The sequence below is a fragment of the Hoplias malabaricus genome, chromosome 17 (assembly GCF_029633855.1).
Source record: "Hoplias malabaricus isolate fHopMal1 chromosome 17, fHopMal1.hap1, whole genome shotgun sequence".
In the NCBI taxonomy this organism is placed as follows: Eukaryota; Metazoa; Chordata; class Actinopteri; order Characiformes; family Erythrinidae; genus Hoplias; species Hoplias malabaricus.
The window spans coordinates 11,892,223-11,912,286 of record NC_089816.1 but is presented as its reverse complement, the minus strand read 5'-3'; the positions used below and the strand labels follow the sequence as shown (position 1 = coordinate 11,912,286).

The following is a 20,064-nucleotide window of genomic DNA, read 5'->3' as shown; positions in this document are numbered from 1 at the left end:
AATTTTGACTATATATCGTACCATTGAAATAGGTATAAATCTGGTCTTGTATGTTTTAAATATATTTATATTGTCGTATCTGTGTGACCATCAGCGAACTTCAAAATGCACTTTGACTCCAGAGGTTTGGATAGGCTTTGATTAGGCCTTTATTAGTTTCGCCTGAGTGCACCACTGCAGATTACCACGTGATGGCGCTGTAAGTTAAAGTTTGCTACTGACTCACACCTCGCTCTAACGGCTCTGGAGTGTCAAGTGTCTTGTGGAGGTGTGTTTTACACAAAAAGAGATAAACCTGAAGTAGAGATTTGGTGACTTTCCACGGAGTAAGATGGAAAGTGAATGCTTATTACTGGGGGATTTCCCCTGCCCTCAGCGCTCTCCTCTCCTCGGAGAAATGTGTGAAACTTCGGCTTTGAGCTGTTTCAGGAGCCGCTCTGAGAAGCAACAAAACCAAATTGATGTAATGACAGACTTGGTTCCGGGGCGGTTTCGAAGTGTTTCCAACGTGACACACAAAAGCAGAAGGGCAGTGGCAGCCACTGAAATAACGGCCATACTTCAGCACACCAACTCTGAGGGGAAATAAGTGTGGTTGAATAAAACTAATAATGAACACACACCGTTAAGCTAAATACCTGTACAAAGTTTTCATATGAAAGATTTCGCAGAATTAACTAGCTGCTGAGACTCGAACAAGATGGAGGCTAACTTCACGGAAACGTTAGAAGAATTTATGGGAAGCGCACTTGTTACGTGGGTATGTGTTAATATGACACTTAAAGCATTTGTTTTAACTTAATTTGTTTTAGCTTGCTGTATTATTTCAAAACCTCCAATTAGAGACGGGTGACGCATTCACATGAATTGGCTTTTTGTTTGCAGATAGAACATAACTTTTTGAAGGCTTTGAAATGGGTTGATAATTTATTATGGTTATTAATCAGGTTATAACGTAATTAATACTCAGTTATCCATCAAAAGTAAATGCCTCAGTAAATATTTATATCTGATAAAACTGACAGATAAAATGCTGACTGAAAGACTAGCCAATGTTATTAAGATAGCTAGCCAAGTAACCAGGAAGATTTGAGGTTTAACAGTAGATAAGGCAACGGTTCACTGTTGAACGAGTTAGCTACTAATGTTATATATCTAACTACTTGTAAAATACTTAAGGGAGTTATGTCCAAAATTATACAAATAATCTCAAAATTGTCATACTATATTAGTGGAACTAATCTATCATTGTTAATTGTAGATTGTTGTAGCTCCTTTAATTGATTTAATTAAAACAGTTAAAAAAATAGCATCCTAAATTACAAAGTGAACAGACACATTTCCTCAAAGTAATGGTAAATCATCAACACAAATTTTATTTTTAAATTTGGCATATAACTTGTGGTGTTATGTCAAAAGTATATGAGAATGCTAAAAACGTTTACTTGATACAAAATACACATACTTTGTTGACACAGAGACACACCGCACTAGTGCCACACGTAAAATCTGCTGTACGCCTGTTTTCCAATTAAACACAATATCCTCTTTTATAAATCAAACATGCAGCTGGTCTTTAATACTGAGATATCCACCATATACTCAGAGAAGCATATTGTAAATCATGCTAGCAAAATTTGTAATAATAATAATAATAATAATAATAATAATAATAATAATATAATTGCTTTGTCCACCCCTGTATTTTACATCTGGGCTCAACTTTAAGGTGTCTATCATATCCAAAATACACCAAAAAACCAATACCAAAGACTGTGAACATTGCTCCAATCCAAAAATGAAAACTCATAAATGCAAAAAGAAACAATCAAAAACAGGATCCAGAAATTCTGCCTCATCCTCTGGGCCCAAGCCTGACGTGAAGATGAAAAGGTCCAACAAATCAAAATTTTAAACTATATTTGGACATCATGGATATTCTTTTCTTAAGGTGTCTCTTTTTGTGGACATGGTGGATGATGATGAGGAAAATGGCTTTTTCTCCCAAGACTACATGGAAGTGAACTCCCACTCCCAGAATGCACTTCGGCAGTACATGCGCCTCACAGACGGAGTCTACCTCAATGAAGTCATGAGAATCATGTAAGACACTGGCTGGCAGTTCAGCAAAGAAGAGTAAAAAGCACAAATTAATTTTTGATTTGTCATTTGTTTATTTGTTTAATTTTCCACAGTGATCCAAATCCAAAAGTAGAGCAGATCTACCACAATGTGGGTGATGACAAAATTCTCAAAGTTCAGAATTTCTCCATCCTCAACCGGCACCTCACATCCTATTATAAGGTAACTGAGAGGGTTCAAAGGTAGGGAGTTCTCAGCATTTCCTTGTTATACTTCATTGCTTGTTAGCAGCTTAACACAAAGTTTCACACATGGAGAGTCCAAGTTAAAGCTGATTTATATATTCTGCATCTCTGTAACCTGCAGAAAAGGACTAATATATTTGAAAGAACTTGAGAGGTTGGAAAAGCTGCTTTTTCAATAATGCCTAGATTTCTAACCCAGCCGTCATATGCTCTTCAGAAATGTTCAATATACTAAATCTGTATAGAAAATTGTTAAATATGGATTTATTGTGTTTTCAGTAGATTATTTTATAAAATCAGAAACTGGGTCACCTGCATGGATATTTGTTTACCCAAAACAATGGTTTAAATCAGATGATAGTCCACTGTGCACTAAGTCATATGTGTAGTTGAAAACAGAATGGAACTGTGGTCATCTTGTTGTTTTTTTTTCTTCAGTGGTTTCACTTCTTGTTTTAAGTGTCCTAGCCAGCAATAGGAGTGTGAAATAACAGCACTTATTTTGAAAAGTTTAGAAAGTTTTCTTTTGTTTTTCCCCTGTTGATATTATACTTGAACCCAACCTTTAATTTTTTATTCTTCAATTAATGAAAGGATCAATATTAGTAATGTTACCACTTATCCTCCCACTCTCCACATTTTCATCTGCAATTTCTAGGAAAACCTTCAGCAGCTGGTTCTTATGCCTCTTCCCAATGTAGCCGTTTTGGGGCGGGATCCATTAACAGGTGAGTTAATGCTGATGGTTTGATCATATCACGGAACATGTCTCTCTTATCATATCATTGTGATATTCTGTTTTCTTTTTTGAATCAACACTAAGCTACACTATGCTATTTGATAGTTGTGATAATCAGAAAGTTAAAAAAAGTTGCCTTTGTGTATTGATTTTGTACTTGTTTGTATGTGATAGAGGGTGCCATAGAGGAGCTGAGAAGGCTGTTGCTGCTTTTACTTGGTTGTGCTGTACAGGTAATAACCATACATTTAAGGAGTTATTTCCAAGCTTATTCAAAGGTGAAATACATGACATAAAAATGTGTGTTATATCTATTTTTTTTTGTCTAGTGTGAGACGAAGGAAACGTTCATTCAACAAATCCAGTCACTCAATATTGAGACTCAGGCAGCTCTCGCCCTGTGCATTCAAGAGGTCAGTATTCAGCAGTTTTCATTACACCAGAGCCCATAGGTGTTGGAAATGTGTGTAAAACGTTTCAGTGGTCAGCAATTCTTAGTCTTACCATATGGTTTTGTTCTTGAGGCTGAGCATATTTGTTTGTTAGTTAGCTGGACAGAATTTAAATTGTATTTCAAAAACAGGTGTATATACATAAACATGATGTTAGAATACTTCCAGCCATTTCCTTGAGCCATGTTGTGGATCAGTTACTTTTTTTGAGTTTTACGCTAAAGAAAAAACACAGCTCTATCTATTTTTAAAATATTATCAGTACCTAGTGTGAATGCAGTAGTGTTATTTTGTCTTTTACGAGACATGCACTTAACCAAAGGCTGTCTGACTAAATAATTGAGATTAATCATGAGTCCATATTTTTATAGGCAATTTTAAGCTTCATCAAAATTGATTTATTACTTTCAACAATTAATAATAAAAAGAGCAGAGCTAGTGAACATAAGCCGTTTACAGAACAGTTCGTTAGAGGAAATAACTCCTCACTTTTGTAAGTAAAGCTAATTCATGAGAACAAAGAAAGCTTTTAAGATAAATTTACCTCGAGGTTATTAAGTTGATGTGTTCTCCTGCAGGTTACTCAGGACCCCAGCACAGTCCTGCCACTGCAATATGGAGAGGTGTGTGTGCTGGATGGAGTGGATATTCAGGTTTTGCTGGGATCTCTGGCTCGACAGATCCAGAGCCTCCTGGCTCAGCGAGACAAACATCTGGAGGTGAGAAGGAAGCACCAGCAGGTCATACACCTAATGTAATATTGGTATCATAGTTTCATTTTCCACTGTATTTAACAATATTTCCTGGACAAGAATAATTCCAAGTCCTTTATATTTAATGTAAAATAAATCTCCATCTATAATGTTGTGAAGTGCTTTGTAGTGCAGCACTAGGTTTAATTGTGGTTTAGGAATCTTACCTTTAGACTATTAAATTTATATTTTTAAACTCCTCTTTACCCAGAACAAATTGAACGCACTAAATTCCTATAGAATGGAGAACCAAGCACAAGTCAGTCCTAGTCCTGGGCTAAAATAAAATGTATTCTATTGAAAAAATGCTAAATAATAGAATGAAACAGGGAACTTTAACAAGGTAAAAAATAAGAGGACGAGAATAACTGTTAGTCTGATAAAATATTTAACAACATTTAAGAAAAAAGCAAAAAAGCTGTTTTTATGTCCAAGTTTAATACCAACAATAAAATATTTTAAACTGTCATATACTATATGATTCAAGAACGTGTAAAACAAGGCTGTATTTCCAAACACATTCAGAACTCACTGTCTGACACTGATTGAACCTTTTTATTTGATTTCAGAGGATAGCAGAGCTGTGTGTCCAGCGTGAGACTGTCCCGTCCCCCACAGCGCCATCTACTGGGCTATGGGACAATGCTCCAGAAGGATTGTCTATACAGCTGGCGGATAGCAAAGCCAAACTACGCAGACTCAAACAGGAACTGTGAGTTTGTATGAGTGTGTGTTTTGTGTTTGTGTATGTTGTGTGACAAGCTGGGCTCAGCTCACTGTGGTCAAGTTAAGAGATTTATTTTAAGCTTGATATTTATACACGTGAGTGTATATTAATGTGTTACTAAGAAGCGACTTAAAGTACTAAGCAGCAAAACTATACCGTTATACCTATTAACACTGTGTGAACATTTTGAAATCAATTTCAGGGAAGATAAAGAGGACCAAATATTGGATTACAAACAGGAAATACAAACTATGGAAGAGGAGCTAAAGAGACTACAGTGTGAGGTGTGTTTACTCTAATAGTACTTCTGTACGTGCTAAGAATTTTGAGAGCATTGAACGCCTTTTTTTGGTATTATTTTGGATTTTACTGTTACTGTTCATTTCAGTGTTTTTGCATGTAGTTACATTCTCATAAAATATTACAGTAAAATAGTAATTTACATTTAATCAGAAAAGTTGGACCTATATTCTCTATCATGATGCTATTTTTAATGGATTATGTTGGGTCAGAACCGGGCTCTGCAGGGCGAAGTCAGAGTGAGTCGAGGGCTGCGAGATGAGCTGGACTGTCTGCGTGAGAGGGCAGCCAGAGCAGAGCACTTGCAAACAGAGCTCAAAACCTGTACACATCGTCTGCGAAACATGGAACTTTACCGCACTCAGCTAAAGGTAGATTTTTGTAACATTTGCAAACAGCATAGTTTCAAACAGTTTAAAGTAAAAGAAGGCTGGACAATTGTCAGAGTTGTTCATGAGATATTTATAATTTTATCAGATAATTCCAGTTATTTAAATGTTTCTGAAATATGTTTAATTAAAGAGAAATATTGAAATTCACTTTAACATGACTATTTACTTTTGCTATTTATGTTCCAGGTATTTTTATTTGTAAATATACATGTAAATGGGGATTAAAATTGTAAACAACTGTTCTGAAAGCCTGGCCTGTGTTGTTCATTGTACAAAAAGCAATCAAGGCTTAATTACACCTTATAACATCAGTATGAATGGGTGGAACCAAATCCTTTCTGTAGGCCTGTAAGAAAGTGTATATTCTTAAAATTTAACAAATTTACATATTACATCAAACCTATTTATTTAAAAAAGGCAAGGTGAATTTGCAAAACAAAACAGCTACAGTGACCAAAACATTAGCCTTTAGAAGCTACTGTGAATAATCCAATCCTGTGTTTTTCTCTATAGGAGCAACAGCAGTATTGCGCCTCACTGCAGGAGAACAGGGCTCTGCTGGAGGAGCAGCTGGCAGATGCAAGGGCACGCTGCTCTGCTTTACGTGAGCTGGAGAAGGAGAATCTTTTGCTCCGACAGAAGCTCATGGATATGGAGGGGGTAGGAAATCACCTTAGAATAGCTGTGCTGTTCGTTATAGCTTTTGATCAGATATAGAGGACTGAATAAATGCAAATCCCATTTTCAAAAATGTATGATGTGATGCAAATTGTAAATGACAAAATATAATTTAAATCCTATATTTAATTAAAAAAGTACAAAAACAATATTTTAAATGTGAAAACCAAGACCATTTATTATTTTCTAAAAATGATTTGCCCATTTGAAATTTTGATGTCAGCATGTTGCTCTAAAACACGTATGTTATTAAGCACAGATGTGGAAATCACCCAGGCCATGTGCACTAACCCCCTTAACATCACAGATGCTGAGTTTTGAACTGCACTTATAATAACCTGGAAGGTCCCATTCCTCTTTAAAATGAGGACATGACATCCATGATGTCCAAATATAGTTTAAAAATTTGATTTGTTGGACTTTTTCATCTTCACATCAGGCTTGGGCCCAGAGAATGAGGCAGAATTTCTGGATCCTGTTTTTGATGGTTTCTTTTTGCATTTATGAGTTTTAATTTTTGGATTGGAGCAATGTTCTCAGCCATTGGTACTGGTTTTTCGGTTTATTTTTCTAGCATTTAAAAATGTAGTAATCTATTTCACCACTGCCTTAAGTTTTCTGGAATGTGTTGGAATCAAATTCAAAATGGGCATATGTTTCAATATTTGTTATATTGTCTTTATATTTTCAATTAAATATTATATTTAAATAGCCCTGTGAAGGACTGGCGCCCCCTCCAGGGTGTATTCCTGCCTTGCGCCCAATGATTCCAGGTAGGCTCTGGACCCACCGCAACCCTGAATTGGATAAGGGTTACAGATAATGAATGAATGAATAATTTGCACCAAGTTGCCTTACATTTTCACAGCTTCCCATCTTTTCTGGAAATGTGGTTTGTATTAATATTGGCAGTTTCTTCTGATCAGAGAAATTAGAATGTTACTGGAGCGCCATTTAAAGTGCAATGGAAAGAAAATAATAAAAAGCTGGAGATTTTTAGTTGTTTCTCCATCACAATCCCTGATATAAAACTACAATTTTATTGTACTAAACTGTTTCATCACTTACATTTGCCTTGCAAGAAAACTTATCTAATTAGATTGTGTGGTCAAAATGAACTGACTCATTTAATAAATGTATTTGATATAATATGCTTATTAATTCAGATATATTTGAAGCAAAATATTGTTTGTTCTGTGCATGAAGCCAGAAGCCTCATGTTGTGGGTGTATGTACGTGTATGTTGTGTAGGAGCGAGATGTGGAGAGGCAGAGGGTAGATGAGCTGTTGGAGATGAATATGAGTCTGCAGGTGGAACTGAAGCGCCACTCTCACTCTGCTGATGTCACTCGGAGTGTGACTCATCCTCACATCCTCCAGTCAGAGCTGGAGTCTGATGAAGAGCATCAAGAGGTCAAGAGTCCTCAGACACCCGGTAAATATAATGTACATGACACTTAGTTTCACTGTCACTGTTTGATTTTATGCCATGACTTCATACGCTCTATTAGACTTTTTGAAATTAGTTCTTTTTTTCTTGTACCATATTTTTACTCCCATGCTTTTCCCTCTTCCCCTCTTCTCTCTCTCTCTCTCTCTCTCTCTCTCTCTCTCTCTCTCTCTCTCTCTCTCTCTCTCTCTATATATATATATATATATATATATATATAATATATATATAATATATAATATATATATAATATATCCCTCCCTCTCAGAAGGGGATCTCAAGCCTCTGAGTGTAGAGGTGAATGAGGCTTCCTCGCTGAGGCTTCTGGGAGCTGAAAATGAAAACGCAGAACTGAGGAGACGACTAGAGCTTTTGCAGGCTGAGCAGGAGGTGAGAAGTTAAAACATACTGGCCAAAGCTTTCTGAGATAACAGGCTTTAAATATAAACTCTAATCATAAATGATCAGCACCTGTATTTAAATTAAACAGACTGCTGTAATTGAAGGTGGCAAGTTGTCTGACATCATCTGACTCCAGATGGATGACACCTTAAAAATGTTCATGTCGTAAAGAGTATTGCATTAGTTGTCATGCTTGCAGTGCTGTAAAATACACTCTAAATATAGTATCTTAATGAGGACCAGAATAATACCAAATTCTCACAAGTATTTTTGTATTACGTGAACCAGTACTGAATCAGGTTTATAACTTACATACAAATGTATTTGTATAACAGATTTTACAACCGTCACAAGCAGCTTTAGAGAAATATGGGTCCAAGACCCTAAATGAATATTGCAGAATGCAATAGTGCACTGAGCAGAACCCTGATTTAAAAATAACATCCTCTGCTAAATTAAAGTAATCAAATCATTATGACTAAATAAAGTGATTAAATATTACATGAAAACATTTAGATTACACAGATTACAAACAATAACTAATGTTTGACATTCTCAAGCCTTGGTTATGCTTTGAAAAGTTTGTCGGACCCACAAAGTCAATGAACCTGCGTACTAATTGGGAGGATTAAGGAACTAAGGCTCATAAAAAAGATAATAGATGATATGGCTTCCAGTTGTTACAAAGCTGCCTGCTTTAAGGTGTATTTGTGTGATGCACCTTAATTACATTCAGACATGTGAGACAGACAGGTTGCCTAAATCTGTTTTTTTCCCCTTCAAACTAAAAACTGAATTTACTGTTTGATGTTGGTCACCCTACAGGCTAACACCCCTGAAGTGAAAGAGGCTCTGCAGAAACAGACAGACAGACTGACACAGTTGCAGGACGATCACCAGAACACACTTAGGGAGGTGAGAAACTTCAGCTTAAACCAGACTCTGACACACTCTCACTCACTCTCTCTCTCTCTCTCTCTCTCTCTCTCTCTCTCTCTCTCACACACACACACACACACCATCATTCCCCTTACCTTAACCATAGCTATTAGAAGAAGCAGCAGGAGATCTCCTTTATTAATCCCATTAGGGAAACGCTTCTCTGCATTTTACCCATCACAGGTAGTTAACACACAAAAACACACACTCAACACATCACCACTCAGGGAATTGTGGACACATTGCACAAACATCCGCTGTCTTCTTATTGGCTAGATGCATTGCATTAGCCAGATATAGCTGCATAAGTTTGGTCTCAGACATCCCATTGCAAATTAATGGGATTCAGATGCACCACAGCAGTGTAAATGCAACATAACTGTAATCTTACCAAAATACGAAATGCAATAATTTCCATTGTCACTTGTTCATGTTGTCATAATGTGTGTAATGTAGGCTCTGATCTCCACTGGGTGATATATTTCTGATACACACACGCACGCGCACACACACACACACAGAGACTACAACCTATTTGATCTGCTGTTTCTGCTGTCCCAGTTGTGAAAAACTATTCTTTCAAAGTATTCTTCACCTGTCAGTTGCAGAACCTGAAAAATGAAAATGCCAGTCTGAAGATGAGCCTTGAAGAACTGAAGAAAACCCAAAGACTCCAAGAGAAGGCGAGAGCGAAGGAGAGGTCAGCCAGGGAGGTGGAGAGAGTAATTCTGAGAGGAGAATGTGAAGGAAAAGACATGGCTAGAGAAAAGGAGGCAGACAGCGTGCAGGAGAGAAAAGATGATATGAAGAAACTGCTGAGAGAGGAAGGAGAGGGGGAGGAGGTCAGACTCAGGGAGAAAAAAGAGGAGGCCAGCAATGAAGCAGGAACAAAAGAAAGAGGGGAAGCCGAGGGAGAGAAAGAAAAGGAGAAAAGAAAAGAGAAAACAGAAGACAGGTCAGCAAATGTTGAAAACACACCAGAAGTCCAGCAACCCACACAAGCTGAAAAACAAGAAGAAGAGCTGAAGGAGCTGCAGAAGAAGCTGAAGCAGGAAACTCAGGATCTGTCCACTCAGTTGCAGCAGGCTGTGGAGGAGGCTGACCGGCAGGCCGGTTTGGTTCAGGAGCTGCGTTCCAAATTGGGGGACCAAATCAAAAATACCCAGGAGGCTGAACAGAAGGTGCTTCTTCTGGAGGCTGAGAGCCAGAGACTAAAGAAAACATCGGAGAACCTAATAGAGGCCAGGAAACAGATAGAGGTATTATTGAAAAGTTTTATTTCTCATCAACTTTCATTGCTCAAGTTCAAAGGAGATGTACATTTTGGAAACAAAACTTGAGATGTAAATTGTCATAATAAAATGTATTATTCAGCATGTCAGTCAAAATAGTGGAATTAACAGTTTTTAAAGGTTTTAAAGCTGTGATCTGTATTGGTTTAAGTATGCTTGTGTGTATGTTAGCTTTTGCAGTGTGAATCCATGCACCAGGAAGAGGAGCTGATGCGTTTGCGGAGTCAGGTGGAGCTGCAGAAGATGGAGGCAGCAGTAATTCCTCAGTTAGAAGGCGAGAGAGCTGCACTGGCGCGAGAGAGGGAAACTCTGAAAGCTACCATAGATTCACTCAGGGCTACAGTGCGCAAGGTGAAATTACTCTGTAAACCTGTATGACTTAATAATCATATTGAAACAATTAATAAAAAATGACTGTTGATCTGCCCAGGGTGCCCAGACCTACCTCATTCCCATTGATTAATATGAAATGAATGTATGAGTAAATAAGCTGTAGAATACTTGTATGCTTTGTGCAGTTTTTAATTGATGATTGCTAAATGAATGCAAGATAAAAAATATTAACAATAGACGAGTTTGTACTGCTGGTTATGTCCACAACATTTATGAGCAGCTAGTAGTCTGTTAAAATACCTTGAAAACCATTATTCATTGTTAATTTTTGTCTTTTATCTTTAAGGGGGATCAGCTTGAATTGACCAATCAGACTCTTAAGGCAGAGCTTGAACGCTTAGGGCGGAGCCTAGAATCCGCTCGACGAAGAGAAGAAGAGTTAGAAGGTGAGCTGAAGGAATCTGGGCTCGAGGCGGAGTCTCTCAGCAAGGGGCGGGATCAGGCAATGTTAGAGGTCACAAGACTGGAGCAGGAGAAGGAAGTGTGTCAATCAGAGCTGGACAGTCAGAGACGAGAGCTTAGGCAGAAGGAGCGAGAGATGGCCCGACTCCGCCAGCAGCTGGAGAGCACTACCTCGGCCCTGGAGCATGGTAATCAGAGAGCCTGCAGCCTGGAGCTCCAGCACAGGTACTAGCCAAGCTTGAGTGACCAGACAGTAATGCTGATAAATTTTGAACTTGAAATTTTGATATGAGGTTTATATTTATGTACATTTTTCCATTAAACACTGTATACTGCAACCAGTAGCATGCCAGATTCCTTTGCCCAATGCCTTTATGAATAAGTGGCTCAGTGCCGTACTGTACTCCTGAAATGATAAAAACTGATTCCTTCACCTTATGTTTCTGTAGACGTATATGTCAGGAACTCGCCCAGCTTAAAGAGACCTGTTCTCAACTAGAGGAATTGCAGAAGGAGAACAATAATCTCAAAGTCCTGAATTCTGAGATCAATACACAGATCACCTCTCTAAGACAGGTGGGTACTACAGGGCTTGTGGTTGTGTTGTCTGGGATTCATGCAGTCTACAAATATGAAAGTGTATGTCATCCTTTTATAATCTTTCATTGAATGAAAGTTTTTTTTCTAATTGAGACATGAGACATTCAGGTTAAACATCTGCATAAATAAAGTCTTTTATCAAAAATATACATAAAAACCAAGCACAAATTTGCAATCTTTTAATTTTTTTTTTATTTTTAAAAATGTTAGAGCTTTTTTCTTTCCCCTTTCAAAAATTTCAGGATCTTGCCGATGAGAGACTCCAGTCTCAGAAGCTGTCCACTCAGGTCACCCAGTTGAATCAGTCTGTTGAAGAGCTGGATGCCAAGTTGTCAATGGCCACTGCACAACTTCAGCAGCAAACTGAGTGCCTTAAAACAGGATCAGAGGTGCTTGAGACTGCTTCAGACTCAGGGGTGATGAGAGAGTCACAACAAATAAGGCATTCTCCAGTTGAGAGAGAGAGCTCTGAGGTGGTGGATGACAGCACTACACAGGTCTCACCCAGTCACAGCTCTGTCTTTGTCTCAGAACACACAAATCTCCCTGCGGACAAACTTGAGAGTGCCGGTACTTGCAGGGAGAAACATGAGCCTACTAATGAGAGACTAATAAATCTGGAGAAGGAGGTATGTGTCATGTATGATATTGCTTGTTTAAGAAACCATGAGATTTGCATTTGCCTAGATTTGATAATTGGCGCAGCAGGTAGTGTCACTGTCACACAGAGTGCTGGGGTTTGGGTTCAAGTGTCTGTGAGGACTTTGGTGTGTTCTCCCCATGTCAGCGTGGGTTTCCTCAAGGAAAGTCAAAAATCTCCGTAGGTGTGAGTGTGTGAGTGCTCTGTCGCCCTGCGAAGGCCTGGCACCCCATCCAGGGTTTGCCAGGTGATTCCAGGTATGCTCTGGACCCACCTAGAAATGGCCTAGAAATTAAGCAATCCTGACACTCCCCGAAAAGTTATTAAAAAAAGTTATTAATATGGTATTAGAAAACACTGAACTAGGGCAAGGGTTAATAATTTTGGGACCCTTCAGAATCATGTTGAGATTCCTCAAGGGATTTGTGAAAGTGGGTCTATAAGTAATTAGATACAATACACACGGAGCTCTCCCAGGGTGGTGGTAGATGGAGGTGTTGTTGGATGCCATGATACATGATTATGCTGCATTCATGTCATCCTCAGAAATTTCTCTCTATGACATGGTATGAAAGGGCTTTGTCTGGTGAAACATGGAAACTATGCACAAAAAACATTCTTTTTGCTTTTGTTTTTATGATCTAATTAAATAAAAAAATTAAATTTATAATGTACGCTGTATAGTACTACTATAGCACTGAAACTACTGTTGTCATAAAATTTTGTTGTTGACATGCTCCACACTGAGAAATCTGGAGCTCAGTCCTGCTAGTATATACAATATTGTGTTGGTGTTTCTGTGAGCATATATTCTGATATTTCTGACAGGACTTGAATGCAGCATAAGTTCTCCTGTGTGGATTTATAAACCATTCAGCATCCCTTATTAACTCATGACTTACACATATTTCTATAGCAGCAGGACACAGTAAAATTAAACTAAACACTGTGGTTTATGCTGCTTCATGCATTCTGTTTTTGATATGCACAGGAAGGTTTGTGCTTATCTCTTTATGTATTTTAGAAATCGCTGTAGCTTTCCTTCATTAGTAGATTTTGGCTGATTTGCAGTAAATACATTATTTCTATGGATTGTGGATTTTCTCCATAATGTGTGTCTGTCATATTTTCTTTGTGACTGTTCCAGATTTCCATGAATTATTTATAACTGAGAAGAACTGACAAACACTAAAAACTAATATTACTGTATCTGAAATGTTGATGGCTGTTTTTGTGTTGAATCTCAGAATGCAGTGCTGCAGCGGGAGAGGGATGTGTTGCTGTCACAGCTGGCTCAGTGTCAGGCTGCCTGCACTCAGCTGCGAGAACAGCTGGACACACTGCAGCGTCACTCCATCTGCCTGCAGGAGAACTGTACGAAACTGCAGGAGCTCAACACCAAACTACAGGTGCTTTTTATTTGTGTGTGTGTGTAAATGCATCTAATTCACATTCTCTTTGCTGCATTGTAAACATATGTATTTTCTGTGATGAGAGTAATATATAATAAGTTTACACATCAAAAGTTGAACAGGGTGGTTACAGTTTAAAACAATTAGAAATAAAATAGATTGCAGGTTTATACAAAATATAGAGGATTTAATATTTTTTTTGTGTCTAAAATATCACTGTGCATCATATACTGTGCTTCCTTATATCATATTTTTGTAGATAGCAATTAAATGGCTAACTTCAATGTCTGTTTTAAACCATATGAAAAAAAAATACTATTTAATATTCAAGTTGTCCATGTAAATTTCTTTGGGGTCACTCGACATTGCTACTGCATGCCATGTTTGATGGTATTCCTAGAGCCACATTGGGGGGGGGAAATCATTTGATCATCTCTTTGCCATTCTGCCAGTACTTCATGACTAATGGACCAAAAGAAATTGTCCCAAAATAATTTTAATAAAATGTTGTTCATGTTCATTACAGCTATGAACAATTTTACTGCTTATAAATCTACATTTGGAGATGCAACATTTTGATGTGTCAGTGACTGTCAAAAATCAGTTCCTTTTAAACAAAAGCACTGTCTCTGCTATTGGCCAGTGTTTAGTTTAGACCAGTGTAAACGACGGGCAGTTTTGAACTGGATGATTGTATTTATTCCTGATGAATGTTTTACTCTTTCAGGTGGAGCAGGCTGCTCTAAGCTCCCAGCATACCTCACTGTTGACTCGCTGCAGAGAGAGTGAGGTGCGCTGTGCCAGTCTGGAGGCGGAGTCTAAGGTGTGGCAGAGGGAAAGGGAGGAGTCAGTTGTACGTTCTGAAGGTTTAAAGCGGGACCACGAGAGACTTACAGCTCTGCAGCAAAAGCAGGAGGTGGAGCTTGAGGAATTGTTAGCCAAACACAGTCAGCTAAAGAGCAACTGTCGCAGTGTAGAGGCTCAATACAGAGAACTGGAGGCCAGGTAAGGGTTAACGTATAACAGTGAAATAAACTATAGGGCCCCATTCATGAAAAATTGAGCCTGTTAACAACAGTGAAAGAGTATGTGAAATCAGTCTCTACCATAGAAGTTGAATATTTCCAGAATGGGTTTGGTCCTGTTCATCAAAAATGCTGTTTGTTAAATGGCAGCTACGAAAGAGAAAGATTGAGTGGATACTAATTTTCAGAGCATGTTTGCATGCTTTTTTTCATCCTGATCATAAGCCTGCAGTTGTTCAAAATCTCACATTCCACATCTAACAACAGTGGCCAAAATCTTTGTGGAAAACTAATACAGAACCATAGAAACACACAGACTTTGAAAATATAAAAAAAGCATGGATGACTTCACTATCCAGGCTGTAAATACTGGGACTTCCATTATCATACCACATGAAGAAGTCATTAAAATGGAAACGCATGAATATTTATGAATAAGAAATGCACATTTGTATTACTTTGTCCCTTTTTTGTCTGCTTAATTGTGCTGTCCATGTCCAGAAATAAAGAGCTGATGGAGAGTAAAGCTCAGCTGGAGGAGGCAGACAGAGCAATACAGCTGGAGAGAGAGAGGATGGAGAGAGCTGTACAGGAACAGGCAGAGAGAGAGAAAGAGCTGGAGAGGCTGAAAATCGAGAATGAGAGGTAAGTCTGAGGACTTTAATGAGCCATGAATAGTTGTGACCAATAGGATAAAATGACAGGAAGTGATGCAAGTAGCCACAGAAAAAACCAAGAGACCTGTCAGTCATGTAAGTAGCTAACAGTCTGTGGCATGGAGGCTGGGGGAGTTTCCTGTCACTGAAAACTGACTCATATCTCATTTCCTACTGATGTTTTTTTGTGATGGATAACTACTGCTTAAACAAAGCATGTAAGTTTGTGCACAGACCATTCTATGCTGCTGGACTGTGTGTTAGTCGTTGTATTAATTGATTATTTGCAGCATGCAGTGACAATATGTTGACAAATGTATTTTATTGTCGGTACATTATCAAGAAAATGATTCCGTGTTCAGCTCCGTTCATGTCAGGATCTTCAGTGTAGTCTAATGCCAGTTAACCTGTTAGATGCTAGAAGCAAAAATTTTTTTTTATTTATAATTTTCATACGTTTTGCCTATTCACAACTTTGCATATTCAAGCCTTTGTCCCCTCCCAAAAACCCTCCTTAACGAGGGCAAAGTAATGTCTGATTTGGGCACATTAGATACAACTATTCAAGAATTGTCCATGTCAGTGTTAGTTTTTGCTGTTTGGCACCATAGAGACATGTACATGCTTCCTTAACACGTACACCTCCTGTTTACCTTCACTAACGGCTGGTTGGCTCTTAGATACATGAACCTACAGAAGGAGTGGATCCAATTGCAGTCAGAGCTAATGGCACAGGTTTCAGTTCTGCGTGGTGAAATAAGCTCTTCTCAGCTGGAGCGAACCAGACTGGAGGGCGAACTCAACATGCTGAAAGAACAGAACCAGAAACTGGACCTCAACAATGTCCGCCTCAACAGCCAGTACCAGGTCTGAATGGACAGCACTTAAAGAGCATTTTCTCCAATAATTCTTCTCTGCATCATAAAACTGCAATTGCACTCACGTTTAGGGGCCAAAAGAAACCTGTTTTAAACGTGGTCGCCTTTATGTGGAGCACCCGATTACAGACTGGTTCATTCAAGCTTTACAAATCAAAGATAAAGAAGATAATATATACATTTTCAGCTGTTCTATGATACAGAGACAGTATTCCAAACTTTTTTATATTTCAGTGTTTCTAATATGTATAATTAACATCTAAGATATGGCAAGGTATATGACTGCATTATGTGTGTTATTATTATTCCAGTGATTAATAGCATTGACAGGTGTGATCAACAGTGGCATTAAAAATGATTCATGGCCTATAATGTGCATTATGGTGCTAAAGCCAGGACATTATGCACATTATGTTAATAATTATGAGCATGTAAATGCATGCAGGTTTTGAAGGAAGTGTGTGTGTGTGTGTGTGTGTGTGTGTGTTAGCTTCTTACTCAGCTGAAAGGGAATATGGAGGAGGAGAACAGGCACCTGGTAGAGCAGAACCAGTCCCTGGCCAAAGAGAACCGTTCCTTGCTGGAGCGTAGCCTGGAGAGCAGAGATCAGCACCACATCCAGCAGAGAGAGTACCTGTATGTGTCACAAAAATATATACATACATAACAAACTTGATATTGTTGGTATTTTTTATTCAAAGTAATTTTGGAACATTTATACTCATCATGAAATGCTGAACCAAATATCTGCTTTGTTCAAAGGATGTAGAAAAAAACAAAAACAAATGGAGATACATTTCTGGCAGCCATGATATGTTTAGTTTTCAATAAGTATTAATCACACATGACAGTTCTGTTCTTTCTCACCTTACTCTTCTCTCTCTCAGGGATAAGCTGAATGAGCTGCGTAGAGAGAAACAGAAGTTAGTGGAGAAGATAATGGACCAGTATCGGGTTCTGGAGCCTGGTCTGCCTGCACCCAAGCAAATAAAGTCAGTGGGATTTAAGTCTTCTCTGTTGAGTCTGTTCAACTCATTTCATCATCTTCTACATGCCACCCAACTTTTTCTTCTGTACACCCAAGTTTTTAAACTTTTTCCTCCTTTGCCAACACAATCTCTGGTCTCCACAGGAAGTCCAACTGGATTGCAGATCGGATGAAGAAGCTGATAAAGCCTAAAGGAGGCAAAGAGGGTCGAGCTATGTTCGCCGCTGCCGGTAGTGTAGAGAACCTGACAGACACGGGAGACGCTCCTCCTCCTTCTCCATCTCATAGTGAGACACTCAGCAGCACTTATACACCACACACAAAATAAACACACAGATCCGGACTCGGATATAGACGTAAATGCTCTACAAAGCCCAATTCAATAAGAGGCGGCTTGCATTCAGTAGCAGACTTGCTTTAATTCTCCCTCTTGGACTTCTACCAGTTGTCTGACCTTAATAGAGCTATGGAAATCCATTCTGAATTTCTATATATATTAAAAAAAAAAAGCTAATAAGCTCTTAACTGGCACTTTGATGAAGCAGGTCTCAAAATAATCATACCTCAGTATTCCGTAATACATTTAGTAATATGTTATGAGTATGGTGAAAGTTTATCATCATTGCTGCCCTAAGCTGTTCATGATTAAAATTTCTACAAAGCAGGCTTTTTAAATCACACATGTAATGCTTTTTTAATGTATAGCTTTAGCTATTTCTACCTCTGGTTAAACTTATTTCGATTTGTATTAATTGTCAATGAATTGTCAATAAGCTTTTCTTATTGCTTTCATTCTGTGATTCATATGAAAATAATCTCATTTTGATAACATTTGATATTGCATGATACACTGAATTATTTCTTAAAGGCAATATCAAACCCTACATCGCTAATCACATAACACGTTTTTTACACTTGACCCATAGTGAGAGATTTTATTACATCAGCAGTGTGTTCCTGTAATGTTTTCAGCTCAGGAAGTGGACCCCCGCAGTGCCCCGGTTTCCCCAACCCCACTACGCAGAGTGTCCTGCCAGGGAGAGACAGATGAGCCGAAAGTGATGTTGCGGAACCCCCGCCGTAAACTGGGTTCCAGACATGGCTGGGGGCTGAGCCGGAGCAAAGAGGGGGGTGTGTCACAATCCTTCAGCCCTGGAGACCATCGCCAGTTGCCCCGCAGCCGCCTCCGCACTCCCTCCTCTGCTCTGTGGGAGAAGGAAAATGACAGCAGCCCCACGCCTAGTGAAGAGGGTAGAGGTGAGAAAGGGGCTGTAGAGATCACCTGTGGCAGAAGAGGCTGGACTCAAACAATGTGTTGTATTACATTTATTCAAATGAATTTCCACACATTTAAAATATCTTTTCAGTTAAAGCCAAAAGTCAACTGATATGCAGTCATAAGTCAGAATTGACAAATGAAATGCTGATACAATTCATGAATTATGCAGTTGTCATGGTCAAAATGATAATCTGAAAAATTGTCTGATAACTATATAATTTCTAAATATATATTCTATACTTCTTGTGTTGGGCTTTATGCTCCTCGTCGTTGGCCAGGGTGACCTTAGTCTTACACTTTGCCACAAAGCATTGCACCCTGTTGGCAGTAATTCTATTGAAAATAAATGTTTGCATCAGCAAAGTATGCACATTAAAATATCTTTTCTAGTAAGATGGAGTGTCTGGAAATTCTCTGCAGTGTATACAGAGTGTAAAAATACTTTTTTTTCTTTAAAATATTTTATTCTTTCCTTGAAACAGGTATTTCAGGAGACAGTGAAGAAAATCTTACACCAGAGCACTCTGATGTTAGCCGTGTTTCCTCAGGAGCTGAAGGTCAGTACACACACTGCTAGACATTAATTACCCACTCAGGATAGGTCAATCCATGTAACATAACCACTCTTCTTTTCTGTCTCCCTTCAGATTTCCATTCCAGTTTTGACAAACCCATGGATTAGAAACAGCAGCAGGATCCACACACCTGTATTATGATCATTCAGTATTGCTTACATTTTAGGCACTTTTTTACGTTAGGATTTATAAGATGTACATATTTTAAAAGCGTATAATTTTCCAGCTCAGTGCTGGGTGTTTTTGCACTGTAAGTTAATACATACATTTTTAAGTAAAGCTTGAATAAAATGTGTACATTGAGTATTATCCCAATTACAAGTGAATTATTTACAATACTGTCCACAACCTAAAGACTGTTGAACCCTTCATTTATTGAATTTCAAGTTAAAAACGGTAATTGGTTGTTTCAGTTTCAAACGTTTCCAGTACTGTGTTAAATATTTGTTTATTACACAGCTATCAGTGTTTTTATTGGGTGACTTCTCAGTCTTTCAAGGACACCTACAGGGAGATTTTTTTCACAAACCTTTACTTTTCCTGATTCTCATATTCCAACTAATTTCAAGCACAGCTACTCGTGCTGAGATCTGGGGTCATCTTGTGGCCAGTCCATTGCTCTGAGAACAGTTGTAGCTTCTTTGTTGATTTGCAGATTTCAAAAGTAATTGATGAGAGCCCTAACACATCTCAATAGTCACGCTCCAGACCTTCACCACTAGGTGGCAGCATGTTGCTCTGTAGCTGGTGAACAGGGTCTGTGGCA

At 38.4% G+C, this 20,064-nt stretch overlaps 1 protein-coding gene across 1 annotated transcript; it reads left to right on the top strand.

Moving 5' to 3' along the window:
* Nucleotides 1-423: 423 nt before the first annotated feature.
* On the top strand, nucleotides 424-19,747 carry ccdc88b (coiled-coil domain containing 88B). The gene is made up of 29 exons (XM_066649189.1): nucleotides 424-760; nucleotides 1,952-2,103; nucleotides 2,196-2,304; nucleotides 2,986-3,055; nucleotides 3,241-3,299; nucleotides 3,396-3,479; nucleotides 4,097-4,237; nucleotides 4,840-4,982; nucleotides 5,200-5,281; nucleotides 5,510-5,668; nucleotides 6,203-6,349; nucleotides 7,619-7,802; nucleotides 8,086-8,207; nucleotides 9,045-9,134; nucleotides 9,761-10,417; nucleotides 10,622-10,801; nucleotides 11,130-11,470; nucleotides 11,695-11,821; nucleotides 12,088-12,474; nucleotides 13,733-13,894; nucleotides 14,625-14,902; nucleotides 15,424-15,567; nucleotides 16,259-16,445; nucleotides 16,947-17,092; nucleotides 17,344-17,448; nucleotides 17,589-17,731; nucleotides 18,417-18,701; nucleotides 19,206-19,280; nucleotides 19,371-19,747. The coding sequence occupies exons 1-29, from the start codon at nucleotides 701-703 to the stop codon at nucleotides 19,403-19,405; spliced, it is 4,854 nt and encodes a 1,617-aa protein (XP_066505286.1). The 5' UTR covers nucleotides 424-700; the 3' UTR covers nucleotides 19,406-19,747.
* The last annotated feature ends 317 nt before the right edge of the window (nucleotides 19,748-20,064 follow it).

What these genes read in the sequence shown, in the direction of transcription:
- ccdc88b (XM_066649189.1), top strand. Translation starts at nt 701, where the DNA reads ATGGAGGCTAACTTCACGGAAACGTTAGAAGAATTTATGGGAAGCGCA. An exon ending in ACCTCACATCCTATTATAAG is followed by an intron (nt 2,305 to 2,985) that starts GTAACTGAGAGG and finishes TGCAATTTCTAG; the next exon opens with GAAAACCTTCAGCAGCTGGT. An exon ending in GCCTAGTGAAGAGGGTAGAG is followed by an intron (nt 18,702 to 19,205) that starts GTGAGAAAGGGG and finishes TCCTTGAAACAG; the next exon opens with GTATTTCAGGAGACAGTGAA.